The sequence below is a fragment of the Lycium barbarum genome, chromosome 2 (assembly GCF_019175385.1).
Source record: "Lycium barbarum isolate Lr01 chromosome 2, ASM1917538v2, whole genome shotgun sequence".
Lineage (NCBI taxonomy): Eukaryota > Viridiplantae > Streptophyta > Magnoliopsida > Solanales > Solanaceae > Lycium > Lycium barbarum.
The window spans coordinates 119,880,352-119,900,405 of NC_083338.1; the positions used below are offsets into that span (position 1 = coordinate 119,880,352).

General features: G+C 35.6%; 2 protein-coding genes across 2 annotated transcripts; one reads left to right on the plus strand and one right to left on the minus strand.

The window, feature by feature from the left end:
- Positions 1–319: 319 nt before the first annotated feature.
- LOC132626937 (uncharacterized) lies at positions 320–10,843 on the plus strand. Its single transcript, XM_060341975.1, has 11 exons — positions 320–654; positions 1,092–1,130; positions 4,088–4,179; positions 6,888–7,137; positions 7,309–7,428; positions 7,505–7,580; positions 8,156–8,364; positions 8,530–8,638; positions 9,261–9,353; positions 9,724–9,884; positions 10,046–10,843. Exons 1-11 carry the CDS (start codon positions 493–495, stop codon positions 10,607–10,609), a joined length of 1,875 nt encoding a protein of 624 aa, XP_060197958.1. The 5' UTR covers positions 320–492; the 3' UTR covers positions 10,610–10,843.
- Positions 10,839–14,529, minus strand: LOC132626936 (multiple C2 domain and transmembrane region protein 6). The gene has a single exon (XM_060341974.1). It carries the CDS (start codon positions 14,382–14,384, stop codon positions 11,160–11,162), a length of 3,225 nt encoding a protein of 1,074 aa, XP_060197957.1. The 5' UTR covers positions 14,385–14,529; the 3' UTR covers positions 10,839–11,159.
- Between the last annotated feature and the right edge of the window lie 5,525 nt (positions 14,530–20,054).

Sequence of the window (20,054 nt, forward strand, 5' to 3'; positions counted from 1 at the left end):
TTTTGTTATGCCTTAAACTAAAAGTCTGCCCCATAAGGCAGTTATGCCTTATGGGGCAGACTTTTAGTTAAAGGCATAACTAAAAGTCTGCCCATAAGGCATAGTTATGCCGGTACCGGTATAACTTTAATTATTTTTTAATAAGATTATGCCGGTACAGGCAGAAGCGCGTCCAAACCTTGTATTACGAAAATATTTTTTAATTTTATACTTGAGAAAGAGTTCAAACCCAGAACCTCAGTATTCGCCTACCTTTTCAAGCGAGGGATAAAACTAAAAGATCACAATATAAAAGACCACCCAAAAGAAGGGCAATCCGCGCAATTTTTTGTTCCTGCGAATTGCCCGATATTGTTTGGGCCAAAAAACAAAAAAAAAGAAAAAAAAAAGGGGAACCAAAACCAGTTGTAAGTCCAAACCCCTAAAGCTTCTCCTCGTCTCCTCGTCTGCGCACACATACACACACACTCTCTGCCGGTGTGCCTTTCACAAATGGAAGATATTGAAGATTTGCTGGTGGGTACCGGAGTTCCTCCAGGTTTCCGGTTACCGGTACCAGCAGCTGTTGGAGTCAATCCAAAAAAGCAAAGGAAAAAGAATGGTTTAACCAAAGTAGTTCAAGACTCTCCTACACGCAAAATACCTGGCACTCAGGTCAGCTGTCATCTTTGTTTAATACTTACTTCGTTCCAGTTTAAGTGTTTTAGTTTGATTAGACACGGACTTTAAGAAATAGAGAGTGACTTTAAAATTTCGTGATCCTAAATTAAATATGTGTGTCACTGTTACAAGTCTCAAAAAAAAAAAAATTAAATATGTGTGTCATGTATAAAAATGTCCTTTGAATCTTGTGTTTTTAAGTTTGCCTATGTAGGATGTTTGAATTGTGTAACTTATTAAACTTAGAAAGATGCAGTATTTTTGGGATAGCCCAAAAGAAAAGTAAGACACTTATTCGGGACCGAGTAAGTTAAAAAAAAAATCTTTTTGAAGAGCTCCTATTACTCATCAAAGTTAGCTTTTTGTAGCTTGCCTTGTGTATTTTTGTTTGATTAAGATGATTTATTTGTGTGTGTATATCAATGTTGCAGACTATTTACATCAAGACATTTGGATGTTCTCATAATCAGGTACAAATTGTGTTCCCTCAATTATGCACATGTTAATAGAAAGATGATACTCCCTCTGTTTCAATTTGTTTGTCTGGTTTTGACTTGGCAAGTAATTAAATATAATACTTTTGAATCTTGTGGTCTTAGACTAAAGATATGTAGAATGTATCAAAATCCCCTTTAATATTGTGCTCTTAAACATGTGGAAAGTCGGAATTGAAGAGTTGCCGTAAAAGGAAAGATATATATATATATATATATATATATATATATATATACACACACACACACATATATATATACATTGGAAACTTGAAAGAGACATTCTTTTTGAAATGGACTACAAAGGAAAGTAATACAAACAAATTGAAACGGAAGCAATATTTCTACGTCCTTGTAGTTCTTATTATTGATCTAAGGGCTTAACTTTTTCTTAGAAAGACTTGTTGGAAATGTGATTTGTAAGCAGAAAAAATACTTGGGAGTAATGTGCATTTATGGTTTTAGTAAGAAGGTAAACAAACCCAGATGACATATAGTGAATTGTATAATATAGGAGTATAGTAGGACCCTTACTTTGGCTTGCTCGACCCATCGAATTCGAAGACTAAGGAATATGGAAGAGAGCCTAAGCAATGTTGTTAGGCTTGTTCCTTTGATGTAAACCATGTCTTCCTTAGGTAGAGTTTGAGAGCCGTAGTTAGGAAGAAGTTAGTGGGATCTTTTATTTATGTTTTCTTTTTCTTTTGGTTTTTACAATATTAGTGACTATACTTGTAGTAAGGAAAAAAATGCAAAACAACTAACAGAAAACAGTCTACACGATTCAAAATCAATTCTGTTAGTATAGAACCATTTGATGGAGCACCTATAGTGTATACGAGAAATTGGTACTCAATGATGCATATCCTTTATTTTAAATTTCATCTTACTTAAAAAATGAGGGTTAACATGTATCCAGGATCAGTTGTAATAGTGCAACCCATGATATGTGGCTTAGGCGCACATCACTAGTTCATGCCCTCCTGACGACCAAAAGTCTTGTATTTAAGTAGATAAGGGTAGATTGCCAGGCCCATTAGCATCGAGTTTCGGATCGTGTGCTGGCTGACTCTCAGGAATTTCTTGGTTATCAAAGGAAAAAAAGATTTGGGCTGGAGTATGTTTTCCTGTTTCGCAAGTGTAGTATTTTCAAGGCTCTTGTTGTCTTAAGTTGGAGATTTACTCCTACTGGCAGTGAGTGACTAGATTTTGCAGCTCAGAATATCTTGAGACTATTTTGAGGTAATTAGAGGGAGCTCAGACTATTGCGAACTCTGAGTTTCAGTCAAAGAGTGTGGTAGAAAGCTTTGGTGAAAGTTTGTACTCAATCACAGATCTTGGCATTTCCAGATAGTATACGTAGCTGGAACTAGAAAGTAGGAGCATAAGTTCTAAAAAAAATTTAGTAGGAGAGAGTTGTCAGTTTGCAAATTCTATTTTGGATGGATTAAAAAGAGAAAATCTTTGATGTGATTGAACAAGTTATTCCCCGTTAAAGCTTGGTCAAAATGCATTGAATGAAGGGGTTTCTCAGAGTTCATCAGAACAATGTGATTGGTAAGAAACAAATACTTGGGATTAATGTGCAGTTATGGTTTTTCTATGAGGGTAAAGAAATCCAGATGCCAGATAATGAATTGTAAAATATAGGAGTATGACGTTGGATCGTAGTTTGGTTTTGTTAGTCTGGAAAAAGTTAAGTGGCATCTTTTGTAGTGGGCAAATAGAATATCAGGAGGACTAGCAGATATATTCTTATAATGGTTTTCCTACTTATTTTCATCCATTAAGCTCTGCTTTAAATTTCAGCAAGACCAGTTGGAAATTGCGGGTTTTGATTCTCTGAACAAGTAAGGCTTGGGATTCACGTGTATATCTGCTTTGTGATTGTTGAAAGAGAACTTGGAGTTCCCTGATAGTAGACTGAAGAAATGAGACCTTAACAGCACTACTTGTATACAAAAAAAGAGAACCTAAGCAGTGCTTTTTTATAAGGTAATTTTATTAAGGAAGGACAGTGCTAAGATAGTACAGTGCAGATATAAAAAGCAGAAAAGCTGTAGAGGATGAATTTGAAGAAGGAAGGTACTCCCTCTTTTCATTATATCTTATGGTATTTGACTAGACACGAGTGATATAAGTCCAATCAACACCCTAAATCACGCCTTGTCAAATACCACAAAGATTAGTGATAAAAAAGAAAGGCAGCCTGGTGCACTAAGCTCCCGCTATGCACGGGGTCCGGGAAGGGCCGGACCACAAGGGTCTATTGTACGCAGCCTTACCCTGCATTTCTACAAGAGGCTGTTTTCACGGCTCGAACCCGTGAACTCCTGTCACAAAGATTAGTGATAGTAGAAGAGAAATATCAACCGTAATGGTTGAGAAGTTTGTTTGATAGAGAAAGCATCATTTCAAAGTTTAAATTTCAATTGATTAATGAGTTTGAATTCTGTAAAGTTGTATACACATAAAATGGTGTCAAGCATTTTAGAGCTTCAAAATAAAACTTGTCTTGGAATTCTAAACATAGGAGTTGCTTTTAGGTTAAGAAACCCATCAAAGTTCATGAATCTTTGTACCATAAAACAGGCTATTTGTTGAGAAATAAGGAAGAAACTTTCAAGGGGTTGCCTACTAAGGATTGTTACAGAATATTATTGCCTTCTACAACAAAGTAAGAAAACTATGCTGGATAAGCTGAAATCTGGAAAAAGCTGCATGATTTTTAAATGACTTGTACTAGCAAAATAAGAAATCGTTTCAGTTTTCAGAGGTAACAAGCCAGCAAACTAAAAGCTAGAAATTATATAGAACCACTTAGCTGGACAATTTCTAAGAGGCCCCTGCATCTATTTAGCTCAGCTATTGTCAACTAAATATAAGCTCTTTTTGCATTTGTTGAATTGTCTTATTTCCTGATTCTTCTACAGAGTGATTCTGAATATATGGCTGGTCAGCTTTCAGCTTTTGGTTATGCTCTGAGTGATAACCCTGATGAGGCAGACCTCTGGATGATAAATACGTGAGATGTTTTCCTTTTTTCAATATGCATACTTGTCTTCGATTTTCATCTGGAAAAAAGAAAGCTTTGCTCAATTTTGATCTGTAAGTTGAAACATTTACACAACTAAAAACAAATCTTTGTTAAGAAGATTAGAGCTGATGGCTTCTGGTGTCTCTGCTACTCTGCATCTATTTCGTCTTCACCGCTTAATTAGGGATGACATCTGTCATGACCCAATTCCCCCTTAAGCCGTGATGACACCCAACTATCACTAGGCGGGCAAACCATGGCAATTCAATAAACAAGTCATTACATAATTGTCACGATCCAAGTTACCTAAGCTGTGACGCCACCTAACCTCGCCCGTTAGGCGAACCACAAAAGTATTTCAAAACCACAACATGAAATTTAAGAGATGCGAATAAGTCTAAGATGCCAAAAGATAACAAGTTTTAAAATAGGTACAGTGCAGAAAGACCAGAACACCCCCAGAATCTTGTAAATACAAGTCATGAGCTTCTATGAACAGTTTAATATAAAGGGAAAAAGGTCAAATATACCCCTCTACTTTAGTTTATTGGCTAACTTTGCCCTCTGTTAGCCAAAGTAGTCAAATATACCCCTCTATTAGCCAAAGTATAAACATATACCCTTGAGTGGATGGAAATACCCAAATCAGCCAAAATTACCCATTTAACTAAAATTACCCATGCCCATAAATTAGACCCAACCCGACCCAAAAAATAATTTCACCCCAATATCAGTATTATTTATACATCCTATTTAGTACTCACTATTTTTATACATAGACCACCACATTAACAATATCAGTATTATTTTTATACTTATACCCCCTATTCAATACAATTGGTCACTACCCAGTGTAATCCCACAATAGTGGGGTCTGGGGAGGGTAAGATGTACGCAGCCTTACCCCTACCTGGGTAGGGAGGCTGTTTCCGATTGACCCTCGGCAACCCTCCTCCTTTATCCGGGCTTGGGACCGGCAATGTGAGCGAGCTCACACAGGCGGAGTTCCCTATTCAATACAATATAAATTAATTTTAATACAACCACCAAACATGAATAAGAAATAATGACACCATAACTAATACCAACATAACTTGTCTTCGGACCAAAGGACCCCTAATTATTATTAGTGGACACAATTAGTTTATATATCTATATCTATTCTTGTATAATAATAATATAATCGGCTCCTTATCTGATTTTGGGGCAAAAAAGGAAGAGCTTTTATGAATCTATCCTTGTATAACCTCATCTCTACAGGAAAAAAGGAAATTCATCATTTTGTTCTTCAGTGTTTGTATCTACTGCTCGTTTTCCTCTCATGGCAACCGACACTGCACCCTTTTCTTTGTCAGGTTCGTTTTCTACCAAAAAATAATAAAATAAAGTAGAGGGGTATATAAGGGTGGGGCGAAATTATTTTTTGGGTCGGGTCGGGTCGAATTTATGGGGCATGGGTAATTTTAACTGATTTGGGGATTTCCATCCACTCAAAGGTATATGTGTATACTTTAACGGAGGGGTATATTTGACTACTGTGGCTAACGGAGGGCAAAGTTAGCCAATAGACTAAAGTGGAGGGATATATTTGACCCTTTTCCCTAGTACAAGTGTCTCAACAAAAATAAATTGTCTGGATAGTAAGAACAGTGTATAGAATAAAAGAAAGACTCCAGGGTGCTGTGGATGGGGTCAAGCAGCTTACTACGACAGTCTCAATCAGCTCCTCAGCACTCAATTCATGAGCTTGATTGGTACGAGGGTGAGAATCTGCACAAAAATTGCAGCAAGTGTAGTATGAGTACACCAACACGTACCCAACAAGTATCATCACCTGCCTCCAACAACATAGTGGCGAGGGTTGGACTGAAAATACCCACTTAAACCAACTGTACAATGAAAATAGAATCATGTATGATCACTAGGATTTGGTGTAGAATTGTTACCTCAACGTCATATGGTGTTTGGGCCAGATTTCACACAAAGGATTGGCCACTGTCTTAAAAAGCGAAAACCGCAAAAAATAACAAACCTCCCGGGGCTTTAAGCAAGAAGAAAAAGCAAAGCGCACACTTCTTTTAAGTCGGCTCCCTTTATCCATAAGAAGCGATGGCGCTGGTTTGCATCAGCAAAGTTTTATTTTGTACATGAAGCATGTTATTGGCGTTGACAAGTGAGGTTGCCCCAATGGCAAGCAAACTCCACTTCCACCACGAGGTTGTGAGTTCGAGTCACCAAAGAAGCAAACTGGGAGAAGAGACCACTGTTGACTCCTTGATTAAGGGGGATTGGGGGATGATGATATCAAAAAATGATCATGTTATTGATGTTCTCACACGTAGACAGGACCATTACTCCTTGGGTTTGATTTAAGTCATTCCTTTTTTTCTTATTAAGGTATTTAAATCACACTTTTTAGTTTTCATGTCAATGCAAATGTATCCACCGTCTGTTATCCACGTTTTTTGGTTCATATTTTCATGATTTTATGCTTACTCCCAAAGATAGGTGTAATTATGCTAGTGCAATAGCATGCACAAAACTTAAACAAATGTCTACAAATAGGTTTTCATGCTTGCATGCATAAGCTTAGCAGGTTATTGCTGGCTGCTGTACCTCAGGCTTCTAAATGAAACTTTTCTGTATTGTTTGCTAACTAATTTCAGGCTTTCAGCTAATACTCTCATATGATGCAGCTGCACAGTCAAATCTCCTAGTCAGTCTGCCATGGATACGCTTATAAGTAAAGGAAGAAGTGCAAAAAAGCCATTGGTAGTCGCAGGTTGTGTTCCTCAAGGAAGCCGTAATCTGAAAGAGCTAGATGGAGTTAGTATAGTAGGAGTTCAGCAGATTGACCGTGTGGTTGAGGTTGTGGAAGAGACTTTGAAAGGTCATGAAGTTCGGCTACTAACCCGGAAGACATTACCAGCACTTGATCTTCCAAAGGTGCTAATTTGAAATAATTTTCTATTCTTTGAGTTGAAACCTTTATCAAACAAAAGAAAATATTTATTTTGAGTTTACGACCAGCTTGATTTATTACAGTAAAAATCAGTTACCCATATCTTGGTTCCACTCAATCTATTTTCTATCTAAACCATTTGATGTATCTTACAGGTCCGAAAGAACAAGTTTGTTGAGATTCTTCCAATAAATGTTGGTTGTTTAGGTGCTTGTACTTATTGCAAGACGAAGCATGCCCGTGGTCATTTAGGAAGTTACACAGTTGACAGCCTTGTAAGTTCTTCATTATATGAGTAGAAAAACCTGTATTTTGAGTTTTCTAGCTTTTTGATTCGGAATCTGAATTTAGGTGGGCCGAGTCAAAAATGTCATTGCTGATGGAGTGAGGGAGATCTGGTTGAGTAGTGAAGACACCGGGGCATATGGTAAACTTCTAAGTTTTTGTTTTCTTAGTTCAAGCTTTGGAAGAAATAGATGTGGTTTTGTTTTTGTGGGTACTCTACAATTTATATAGTGTGGTTCGGCTGGCATGGAGTTTTAGAAAGAATGGAAGACTCTTGAAAATTGTGGTCATAATTATGTCATAAAATTTGTGTGGCTATAGAGGACTTTTAAAATTTTTGGTGTTAAACATAGGAAGTTCAAGTTAAATTGTTTTCAATTTTAGAAAGGTGTCATTCTTTTTGGAACGGATTAATAAGGAAATAGTGTCATATTCTTTTTAGAATGAAGGGAGTAACAATTATTCAGCACTAAGTAACCAAAAAATGAACATGTTTAAAATTGTATCCTTTATACCTACCTATATCTAGTGACTTTGTACATATTATCTTGATTTAGTCAGTACAGTAGTATTGGCTATAAACTCAAGCTGTGAATGGTAGAAAAGCCAATAGCTGGTGATAATGCTAGTCTGGTAACATATTTAAGTGTAGGGCACAAGCCTAACAGGCTTAGTCTATCAAGAATGTAAAGCACTTGTGTTTTCTCTATTTTGCAGGTCGTGACATTGGAGTTAATCTTCCTATTCTATTGAATGCTTTAGTTGCAGAGCTTCCTCCGAATGGAAGTACAATGCTCCGAATTGGGATGACCAACCCTCCTTATATTCTTGAGCACTTGAAGGAGATAGCTGATGTCTTACGTCATCCGTGTGTGTATACTTTTCTTCATGTGCCAGTTCAGTCGGGTAGTGATTCAGTCTTGAGTGTAAGTTTGAATTACATAGAGATTAATCCATTTATTAACTTTCTTTTTGGTGTTGGATAACCCTTGTCAAATACCCCTTTGCTTGCCCTCATAAAATAATATTATTGCCACAATTTTTTATTTTTTTTATCATAAAACTCTATTTTCTCTGTTCGTCAATTTCAGGCAATGAACCGTGAATACACTGTCAGCGACTTCAGGAAGGTGGTGGATACATTAATGGAACTGATCCCTGGGATGCAGATTGCAACGGATATTATATGTGGATTTCCTGGTATGTCTACACATTTTGCAGCCTAGTAAGATGTTGCGAATAAGTATGACCTGATTCTTGTCTCCACAAGTTAGAAGCTATTTTGGTAGGACTCTCGAAAAATGTTGTCGCACCCCCCCCCCCCCAAAAAAAAAAGAAAAAAAACTCTTCATTTTAGTGCAATAGGAACTTGGAGACACTGTAGTCCACTCCATGTTTAAGTAGTGTGCTTTGGAATCAACTAAATTGAAGCGTGATTTCCGAAAAGGATTTTTCTGAGCAAGGAAATGAAACAGCTTTCTTTCTTCTTTTATAAAACAAATGCTTGATTTTTATTCCTCATAGCTACTGTAAAAAGGGGAAATTATTCCATTTGTTTGGTTTTTTGGTATATTCAATACATTATTATCACTTTTTTCGAGAGTGTCAAGATCGTTGGCAGCTGCTCTACTGCTCATTGTGTTGGAGCCCAGACTACCAAACTGAAATATTATGCAATATTTTGATTTTTACTATGGTTTCGCCAAATCATCAAGAGTTTAGCCTTAAACCTAGATAAGTTTTGATCAATTCTGCTGCTGGAAAGACCTTGCACCAAGCGTGATGTTTCGAATAGTTTGTTACCATTTTCGTTGCATTGCAGGTGAAACTGATGAAGATTTTGCTCAGACAGTTGACCTTATTAAGGACTACAAGCTTGCTCAAGTTCATATATCACAGTTCTACCCTAGGCCCGGTATGTTGCTTTTCAGTTTTTCAATCGTTATTTATCTAGATATACCAGTGAGGAAAATAAAGGAAAAAAGATCTCTTATTTCTCTTGATCCACAACTCTGAAGAGAATTACAGCAAAAAGCTCTAGTTATTGCATCAAGTGAGGGATGTGAAGCTTTTTCTTTAGCAGTACACATTCTGGATAATTATATCAGCAAGCGCACTTCAGGATATGCATGGATTTCAATTATTTGCTTGCTATCCGGTTATATGCAATAAGTAGGAACTAAATGCACTTATACAGACATATATCTAGTAATCTATTTTTAAAGACTGATCTTCATAACCTGCTTAATGTTGGTACTTCTGTGTTCATCACAAATCTATGTCAGGCACTCCTGCTGCAAGGATGAAAAAGGTTCCTAGTAATGTGGTGAAGCAACGGAGCCGTGAATTAACTGCTGTATTCGAGTCCTTTACTCCATATACTGGAATGGAAGGGAAAGTAGAGAGAATATGGATTACTGATATAGCTTCAGATGGAGTTCATTTGGTAAGCATGATAGAGCCAGAAGATAACTGCTATTGTTTCATAATGCTATTTTCATATTACTTGCCAATAATGCTGCCATTTCATTTCTTGAATGACTTGTCGTGTGATTTTGCATGTTAGATGCATATAGCTAACTCTCTTTGTTTCCCCCAATGCTGTAGGTGGGACACACTAAGGGATACATTCAGGTCCTGGTGATTGGTCCAGAAAGCATGCTGGGTACCTCAGCTAGGGTGAAAATAACATCTGTAGGTAGATGGTCAATCTTTGGTGAAGTGATCGAGATCCTCTGCCAAAATAATAATAAGGATGTCCGCTCACATGAGAGTTTCGATGAAAGGCGCTCCCCATGCGCCCTTTCAGAAGAAGCTTGTGCCTGTTCAAAAGAGCAAGAACCTTGCTCTGCAACATCTGGTGGTTGCTGCAGTCAAAGTCCAACTCAAGAAGCAGCAGCAACACTGCCGCAGAATGACCCTAAGGAAGATAATCAGAGTAGCAGAAACTTAATCGGATGGTTTCTGAGGAATCGTAAGAATTATTCACCCAAAAAGGTGGACTTAACTAGCTCGGAGTCTGAGGAGAAGCAAATACAGGATGATTTAGGTCATCGCCAAAGCGCTTGGAGTTCTGTTGATATAGCTCTTCTTAGTGGAATATTATTGAGCTTGTTCACAATAGTAGCTCTATTTTTGAATCTTGGATCTAGGAGTTTGTCATCTAAGTAGTAGATCAATTTTGTATCTGTAACTTTTTTCTATTAAGTCACAAAAGTTCAGGGCAGATGTGCAAGAGTTTGACATTTTGGTTTGTTTTATGACAGTAGAAACGGCTACTGTGATGGATTTTGTGTCAACCACGTGCTATTGTACACTTTGCTGGAATAGTAATTTCACTGTGCTGTTTTTTCTCTTGTAACCAGATTAATTGAGATAGTCAATGAAAATAATTTGAGACTTGAAGATGGGAACATTATCTACTATCAGCTTTGATATGCAATCCTTTTTTACATCTAGACAGGTACAAACAACTATATTCTACAACCACATAGAATGATTCCATTATCAACCAAAAACAAAAAGGACTTGTTATCTAATACAGGAGCTTGAAGAATGTGGGAAGTACATTATGTAAATAGGGATTCTGGGGAGTGGGGGAACAGGGAAACTGCTCTTCCATTTGTATCTTCTGTAGCAGCCTTTCATCCCACTTATTCAGTGAAACCATCTCTCTATTTTACACTTGAATACATAGATAAGGTGAACATTTACCGGCATCTCACAGAAGCATATCAGACTTAGATGGTAATCTCTTGAAGAAGTTGACAGGTACTGATGGCAACCTGCTCCTGAATCGTGGATGGCGCAACCAGTAAAGGCCAGTGAGCACTGCAACTACTTGGAATGGAGTAACATATAGAAACACAGCCCAGACCAATGCAAGGATTATAAATATAGCAGTAGCCCTCGGATCCCGCCAGCTTAGTATGGCAAGTGCCCTTTCACCTTGTGTTGCCAAATCTCCAACCACAGATTGCACCCTCCCGGCCACGCTCCTCAGCCGATCATACCTCATTCTCACAACATCTGTTGGCCGGGAAGTTGGAAACGTATCAAATTCTTCATCCAGTTCATCTGGGTGAGCATTTTCAGCTTGCGAAAGGCGAGCATCCATGTGAGGTGGAGCTCTAGGCCTAAACCTGTAGCTCCACAAGCCAATTACAAACAGGTAGAGGAAAATTGTTGGCAAAATGAGTTCCGGGTAGCAAACCAATATCAAGAAAAGCATATGGACAAGGATAGTTGTCAAAGGGTTTTTCCAAAAGCAAATGCCATCAAACCATCTACAAACTGCCGAAATTCCAGAAAGCAGTGACATTATGCGAAAGAAATTAGCTTTGCTTCTTCTGAGGCTGAACATATGGTAATCCACATCCAGCATATACTCAACAACCTCCCTTCTTAGAGGTGGCTCAGCCCTTGCCAGCCTGGCAGCCACTATCTGCATTGCCTGGTGGCGCAACCAATCAATGTGCCTCACGGAAATGGGCTGCACATAATGCATTTTTGGGAGCAATGGCCTCCCATACTGTGCTACCATGTTCACCCAAGCTGTACAAGTGAACCTTATGGCCAAATGAAGCTCTCCATGTTTCCTTAAACCTGAGGGTGTAAGTACTAGCAATGGATAAAAATGTGTATAGATCCGATCGGTTTCCAAAGTCGATAACCTAATTCTCACCTTACCAATCCTCTGATCTCTAGCTTCATCGCCATTTATGTGAAAATTGTCGAAAACCCCAATGGTGACAACAGTACACGGATCAAACACTTCCCAAGAGAACTGCTCGTTCCATCGAGGAGCCAGAGTGTCGATGAGTGTTCTTGTTCGAACCCATTTGTTCCCATACTTAGCAACACAATATGCATCCGTAATTCGACCTTCTTTACTCTTCATTGGCATCAGATTCTTGGCACTGAGAATGCCTAATTCAAGAATCCCAATACTAGGCTTTCTCAAGTACTTCGATGATGGTTGAAGATCACTGCTAAAATGAGTGGACTCATCAAGAACATGGTAACCAGCATCTATCCAAATTCGAAGGTGAATCTTGCTGGAGAACTTCACTTCTTTCTTCTTCTGGTCTTCATCTGCCATATGATGAGAAGGCTTGAGAAGATTGAACCATTTAGCATCAGGTAGCTTAACATTTTCAAGTCTGGGTGGAATATCTCTAACCGATATCATAGCCCTGCCGAGCACTTCATCTTTTCCCGGTCCAACTCTATCCGCAACATCTATTATCAAATGCTCCTCAAAAGGCTCAGATGCAACAAACATTAGCTCCTCATTCCACACCGGATTAATGTGTCTCATCGGTGAGGGCTTGGTAGTCCTGCCCTGATGCCCAAGCTGTAACTTCACATACGCCTCAGGCATTCGGCTTCTATCTGATGGTATAAGATCCTGAGCTTCAATAACATGAACTCTTAGATAATACAATTTGGGGGAGAAATACACTTTGGACCGTGTATTAACCAAATTTTGTTGAGTAGCCATATGAGCATCAGAATGCCAAGCATCAGGAAAAGCCTCATCAGCTTGAGTTCCCATCCAAACAGCAAGCATGATTTCACCTTGTGAAACCTTCTCCCCATTCTTATTCACCAACCTATACCATTGTGGAGCTAAAGGACTATCCGGGGGAACACGAACAGGGACTTCAGCAATATCAAACATAACTTTGCCAACAATATCATCCTTCCCAACATCCTTATCTTTCACACTAACTTCAATCAAATTAGATTGCAGCCTTTCTTTAGCAAAAGCAAAAACACTGTTCCATACAGGGTATTGATTCTTCTCAAAGTGCCTAGTAACACCTTTGTAATTCCCAAGTTTGACCTCAACATAAGGATCAAGACTCCCAGATATATCCATAACAGGAAGATCCCTAGCTTTCACAACATGAATATACAAAAAATGCATCGGCTCAACCAAATCATAAGTACTAGCAGTTTTATCTCTACCCCAATACCCCATTCTAGCAGCCAAAGGTGGTCTAGTTTCCACTAACCCAAATTCAGGCCTTGGACCACCAGGCATTTGCATCTGCATTACATTACTAGCCACAGGTCCACCAGCCTTTGCAAAATCAGCCCTTCTCTCCACCATCACAGGTGGTTTCTCAGCCACAGGTGCCTGTGCTGGAATAGAATGAAAAGTCCTTACCTCTGGTTCTTTTTTCTTCTTTTTCTTGATTTCAGTTTCCTTCATGTACTGTTCTTCAAAGTTGTTGTTTGTGTTAATTTCTTGCACTATTGGAGTAAAAGGGGTTGTCCTATCTTCACCCCTATTCACATTTTGCTGCTCAGTTTCCACTGCAAAACTCTCTGGAATAACATTATCACCACCAGGAACATCACCAACATAGATTCTTAAGGCAATATCACCTTTAATATGTGAAAAGAGTCCTCTTTTATCAAGAGGGTATCTCTGCACTAAAGCTTCAGAGTCATTAAAGGGTACAGAAGAACCAGAAATCTTAACACGACCAAGAAAATTCTTGTGGTGACCATGCTTTTGGTCATTATAAACAGAAACAGAGATAGTTTGGTGTTCAAGTTCTCTTGGATTCTTGATGCTGAAAACAAGTTTTTCATTCCATTGAGGGTTGAGATCTTTGGTTTTAGTTTGAGTTCTTTGACGTTGTTCATCAAAGTCTACTTCAACAAATGGACTTGCTGAACCTTGACCATCTTTTGGCATCAGATCACTTGCATCAAGAACTTCAACTATTAACTTAGCCATTAAAGCAAGAAAGTTTGGTTCTTTGGTGAGTAGGAGATAATTAAGAGACAAAAAAGTGTTCTTTTTAGCACCCTTAGTTGGTGGGTAAGGAGTAGAATTGAAGGGAAAAAGAGATGGAGATGACAGGGTAGGCGGTGAAGGAGATTGATATTGCAAAACAAGGGAAGAGTTAGGGTGGGGTTGTTGGGGCATGGGGGTGGGGGCCTAGGAATTAGATTGTTAAATTTCGGTAGGCATTTTTGGTGGAAAGTGGGGTGGGGTGGCGTGGGTGTGGGGGCCTGTCAAAGTCTTTGGTCATGTTGTAGTATATCTCTTCTGATTCTAAATAAAATAATGACACACAAGGAAAAAGCAAAAGTCTCCTAAATCACAATACCAAGGGTAGGTTCTTGGAAGTCATTTTTAGGGGTTATAAGGCAATTGGAAAGTGGGACTTTTTTTTTCCCATTCAGTATTCCGTACCGGTATTTGGGTGCAACTAATTCGGATTCTGTCAGGTAATTTTATTTTGGAGGGCAAAATATTCCTTAACAATGGTGATTCCATACCCAATGAGGCTCGAACTCGAGATCTTGGTTAAGTATGAAGTAAATTGAAACTTTGGTAGTTAAACATTTCCACTACTCCTCCGTCACAAATTATTTGTGACTTTTTGTTTCACACGAGCTTTAAAATGTATTAATTGAGAGGGGTATTTAATTATTTTTATTTTTGTTTATGTTTAAATTATAAAATTAAATGTTACTCTATTTTTGGTGTCATATCTATTAATGAATTTTTTTTACTAAGGATAAAATTGGGAAGAAATAATTAACTGCGTTTCAAACTTCTAAAAAAAAAAATTGAGACAACTATTTTTAGTAACCACGATTAATAATTTGAGACGGGCGAGTATAAGTTTAAATCTTTTTATTTGAATTTAAGTTAGATGACTGTTAAAAAGGGTACTCTTGAATTCTATAGTGGGTATCTATAACAATCGGGTTGAAATTTTAAAAAATAGGATTTTAAAAGTTAAATCATGTTGTGTGTGTCCTGTCGAGAACATCTGATAAAAAATTTACTTAGTGTATATTAAGGGATAGTTTAGTTTATCACGCTAATAGAACTCTCAACATAAAATTCTGCATAAGTTAATATGCGTTTAGGTGTTAAGCTATTTGTATAAGAAGAACTATTGTAGCATTACTTAATTCGATATTTGGTCGGTCTTTTTAGACTCCACATAGTTGACATCTTGTAATAAGTTATAAGAGAATTTACATATTATTTTATGTAAAATAAAATAGATAATAGAATGTGGTACATTAGCAATATATGAATATGAATATGAATAAGAATAACCAAAGATTATAAAAAATTAAAAGTGATTAATCTTTATACGAAAATAATTTTATTATTTATTGCATAATATTTTTTGTATTATTTGCAGAATATCATTCTTGTGTGGCTTCCGTCAAGGAAACAAGTGAAAAAGAAAGACAAAAATTAGGAAAACCGTGGTCAATCATGTTCTTTCAATGTATTTGATTATTCATTAATTTTAGCCCCCGTTTGGCCATAAGAATTATTCACTTTATTTCGGATTTTTTTTTCACTTTTTCCCAGAATCAGAGTTTGGCCATGGGAATTCTAAATACAACTTGAAGTTATATTTTGGAATACCAAAAACTCAAAAAACTTTTTTTTTTAAAAAAATTACTTTTTTCATTTTTTTACAATTATATTTCACCAAAAACTACAATTTTAAAAATTATGATCAACCCCAACTCCACCTTAAAAATTCCAAAAAAAATAAAATAAAAAATTGATATTTTCGAACAGACGGGCCTTAGGAACTTCATATCTTTAGTACCCAAAAGTGACGTCTATATCTCGACGCACTACCACGGAGGATAAGATTTATGAGACATTCAAATTTGAGTGACACTCCACCTTCTTTATTTTATTTTAAATTATATTATTATTAGTAGTAGTCGTCGCTGTCGTTTCTTTTCTCGACTTTATATGACTTTTACTAATGACTTTTAATTCTAGTATTACTTTTGTAATTTAATTTCTTGATTTTATTTCAAAAGAAATTGCGGAGTCATTGTTCGGATTCATGTCGTCAGTGAGATATTTTATCTCGGTCGAAAAGGACCGTTTACTCGTATTAAGAGCTTGAAAAATTGGGTGTTTCTTATCATTTTCTTCCTCGAATATTAATTCAAAAGTCAAATATCTTCCCCTACTTTGACACCCCCTTCCCCTTTTATCTCAATTGAGTATGTTAAATGCCTTTATTTTTATTCTAATAAATAATTATTTTAGTGGATATACACCCCTTATTATAGAACAAATAAATCTTATTTGTGAAGTAAAATAAGTATTTTCCTAATCTCAATTTCCTAGAAAAGTAACGTGTCTTGAACTTAATCCTTTGATTAGCCTTTGAGGATTGAAAACTCGTTGTCGTTCATAAATTAATTTTTAAAATATCCTCTATATCATTTCTTTTTCTGCATGTCTGTAAAAAATTGGGGTACCATGTACACAATTCAATAAAGTAAAGATGACAATAAAAAAAAAAAAAAACTGCGATTAAATACTAAAAATACATATTGGAGAATAGTAGGACAAAAACTGTAGTTCCTTTTTAAACTATGTACAAACAATTCAATTTTACTAACTCAATTTCCAATTTCCAATTTCAGATCAATATATCATAATTAAACAAATATTAAAATTAAAATGCATTAATGTCGGTTAAATCATAAAATTATATAAAAGCACTTGTTATGTATTTTGATTTGACATATAAACACGGAGAAAGGGACAAAGCACATTATTTGTGAAAATATAGCTGAAAAAGCATTTTCTTTCCCTTTCAAAAGGTGTTAGGAACGCCCATTTTCCTATAATTAACATAGCTATCACCACCTAGGTTGTTGATTAGCCAAACACCACAGTTTTCTGTTTCTTCATTTTTTTTTTTATAGAATTAAAATAATTCACGAGGAGTCAAAAAGTCAACAAAGTATAGACAAACAATTCTCTCGAAGTTTCTGCTAGTATTATCACTTTCATATTGCTCTTTCAAATGGTACACTTTATTAATTTATACATGTCATTGTGGTGAAATATTTTCTCAAAGAAATTGACCATTTATGAAGCAAAAGAAGACGATCGACGGTTACTTTCATTTGTTGGACTGTTTTTTCAGATTATACCAATTACTGCAATAATTCATTAGTATTATATTATTCTCCATTACTATTATTATTTATTATTATTGTTATCGTTATTGTTATCTTTATTGTTTATGTTGTTCTTATTATTACTTTATTATTGTCTTTCTTATTATTTTTATTGTTATTGTCGTTGTTGACTGTCATTATGGAGTATTATTATTACTACTGTAGTTGTTTTTATTGTTATTATTATTATTGTCGTTGTTATTGTTTTTTTTTTTTGGTTATAAACAACAGCTGACTTTATCTTGTGATTTATTTACCTTTAAATATTTTTTTCCTAGTACACAACTACTGTTTTATATGGACTCAAACTAAGTGTAAGAGCCCGTTTGGATTGGCTTATAAGTTGCTTATAAGCTGTTTTCAGTTTTTTTTAGTGTTTGACTGGCCAGCTTAAAGTCATTTTGTGCTTAAAATAAGCTCAAAAAAATAATTGGGCCCATTTAACTTAGCTTATCTAAAGCAGCTTATAAGCTGTTTTCAGCTTATAAGCCAAAAAAAAAAAGTTAGACTACCCAACTTATTTTTTTTAATTTATAAGCTATTTGCAGCTTATAAGCATAAACTCATCCAAACATGCTCTAAAGCTTAACATCAAGTAAGCCCTTGAATCAATCAATGTTTCTTCGAATTTAAGTGTTTTTTTTTTTTTTTTTGTACTATTACTAGATCCCGCTATTATAGCTACTAGTTGTTCTTCGATTCATGGTATCAATGCAGTCATTTTCAATAACAAAAAATTACAAAAAGAATGTGGGAATAACTTAGGAATCCTCATTGAATATATTTATTAAAGAAGAATCAGAAATTCTTTATTATGAAAGAAGTATATTCGTTAATAAGAATCAATAAAAATTGCCATGGCCTTTTCTAGACAAGGATGTACGTTTGATGTGAAGTTTTGAGTTGGAGCCTGCAAGGAAAAGAATGAATAAAGTGATGATACACTATTATAAAGTGATGATACACTATTATAAAGTGATGATGCACTACTCTAGGTTGTACATTAAATCATAGATCATCCTACCTCTTGCCTTTTATCATTCACTTTATTTATTTTTCTTCCTCTATTAATTGATTGCACTATTATAAGCAGATCCATATGTATATTTTAACTTTATTAAAGGTTCCATCTGCTGATGGAAAAATATGGTGTTGATAAACGTGATCTTGCTAAAGAGTATCTTCTCAGTATACACTTTAGAATCATCCTCATTCAAAAGGACAATGAAATACTGACATGAATGACCCAATCACTCCACTTTCTGTTGTTAAATGTACTTGCACCATAATTAAGCCCTTTTTCACTTGGGAGCTATTTGGAAATGATTTGAAACTAACCATGATTTAAAATTATGTTTGAACATACAATTTAAATTTCTTAAGTTAAATTTTTTCTTATAAACATAAAAACCCATAAGTTTTGAAAACTATCAAAATATTTTCAATTCTCATACAATCTTACCAAATGAGCAAATCATAGTTCGTAACAAAATTGATACGCTACTAGAAGGCTTTTCTAAAATATACAACATTAATTGATCAAAATTCAGTTCAATAGAAAAGAAAATTTAACATGAATAGTAATGTAACTATTTTTTAATATAATCCTCTCACATGGTAGATATAAATAAAGATTGGTAAATGATTGGTGGGAGTAATTGTTAAAAATATCTACCAAATTATGATTTTTTTTAATTTTCTTTTTTGTACAAAATATAAACTTATAGGTGTTTATATTTAGTAGGCGTTTGGCCATGCGTTTTCAAATCATGGTTTGAAACCATGACCCCAAACCAGCGTTTGGATATGCGTCTTCACTCATGGTTTCAAACCCAAAATCATCCAAAAAGGCATGATTTGGGGTTTGAAACAATGATTTCAACTTTTTTAAATATAAAATTTAACTCATAAGTTTATATTTTGTAAAAAAAGACCCATAAGTTGGTAGATATTTTTAACAATTACCCCATCAATCATTTACCAATCTCATTAACTTCCACCAACCTTTATTTATGTCTATCAACCTTTAATTTATGTGGGAGAATTATATTAAAGAGTAGTTACATTACTATTCATGTTAAATTTTCGTTTTTATTGAACTAAAGTTTGATTAATTGATATTGTATTTTTTTGAAAGGTCTTCTAGTAGTGTACTAATTTTGTTATGAACTATCACTTACTCATTTGGTAAGATTGTATAAGAATTGAGAATGTTTTGATAGTTTTCACAATTTGATGGGAATTTTATGTCTATAAGAAAAAATATAACTTAAAATATTCAAATTGCATGTCTAAACATGGTCTTCAAACCATGGTTTCAAACCATGTCCAAACGGGGACTTAAAACTTTTGAAACCATGGTTTGAAAATCCGAATCATGCCTTTTTGGATGATTTGGGATTTCAAACCATAGTTTGAAACCATAAGAAGAAATGCATGTCCAAACGTTGATTTCATCTCATGATTTCAAATCGCATGTCCAAATGCCTACTTAATTTGTGGTTCCAATTCTCTTTTCCTTTCATTAAGGGAAAATTAATGACTTTTATCATGCCTCTAAACTGAGATGAGACTTAATTGACATCCAACCTCTCTTAACATGACCTCTAGCTGTAAGGGTACT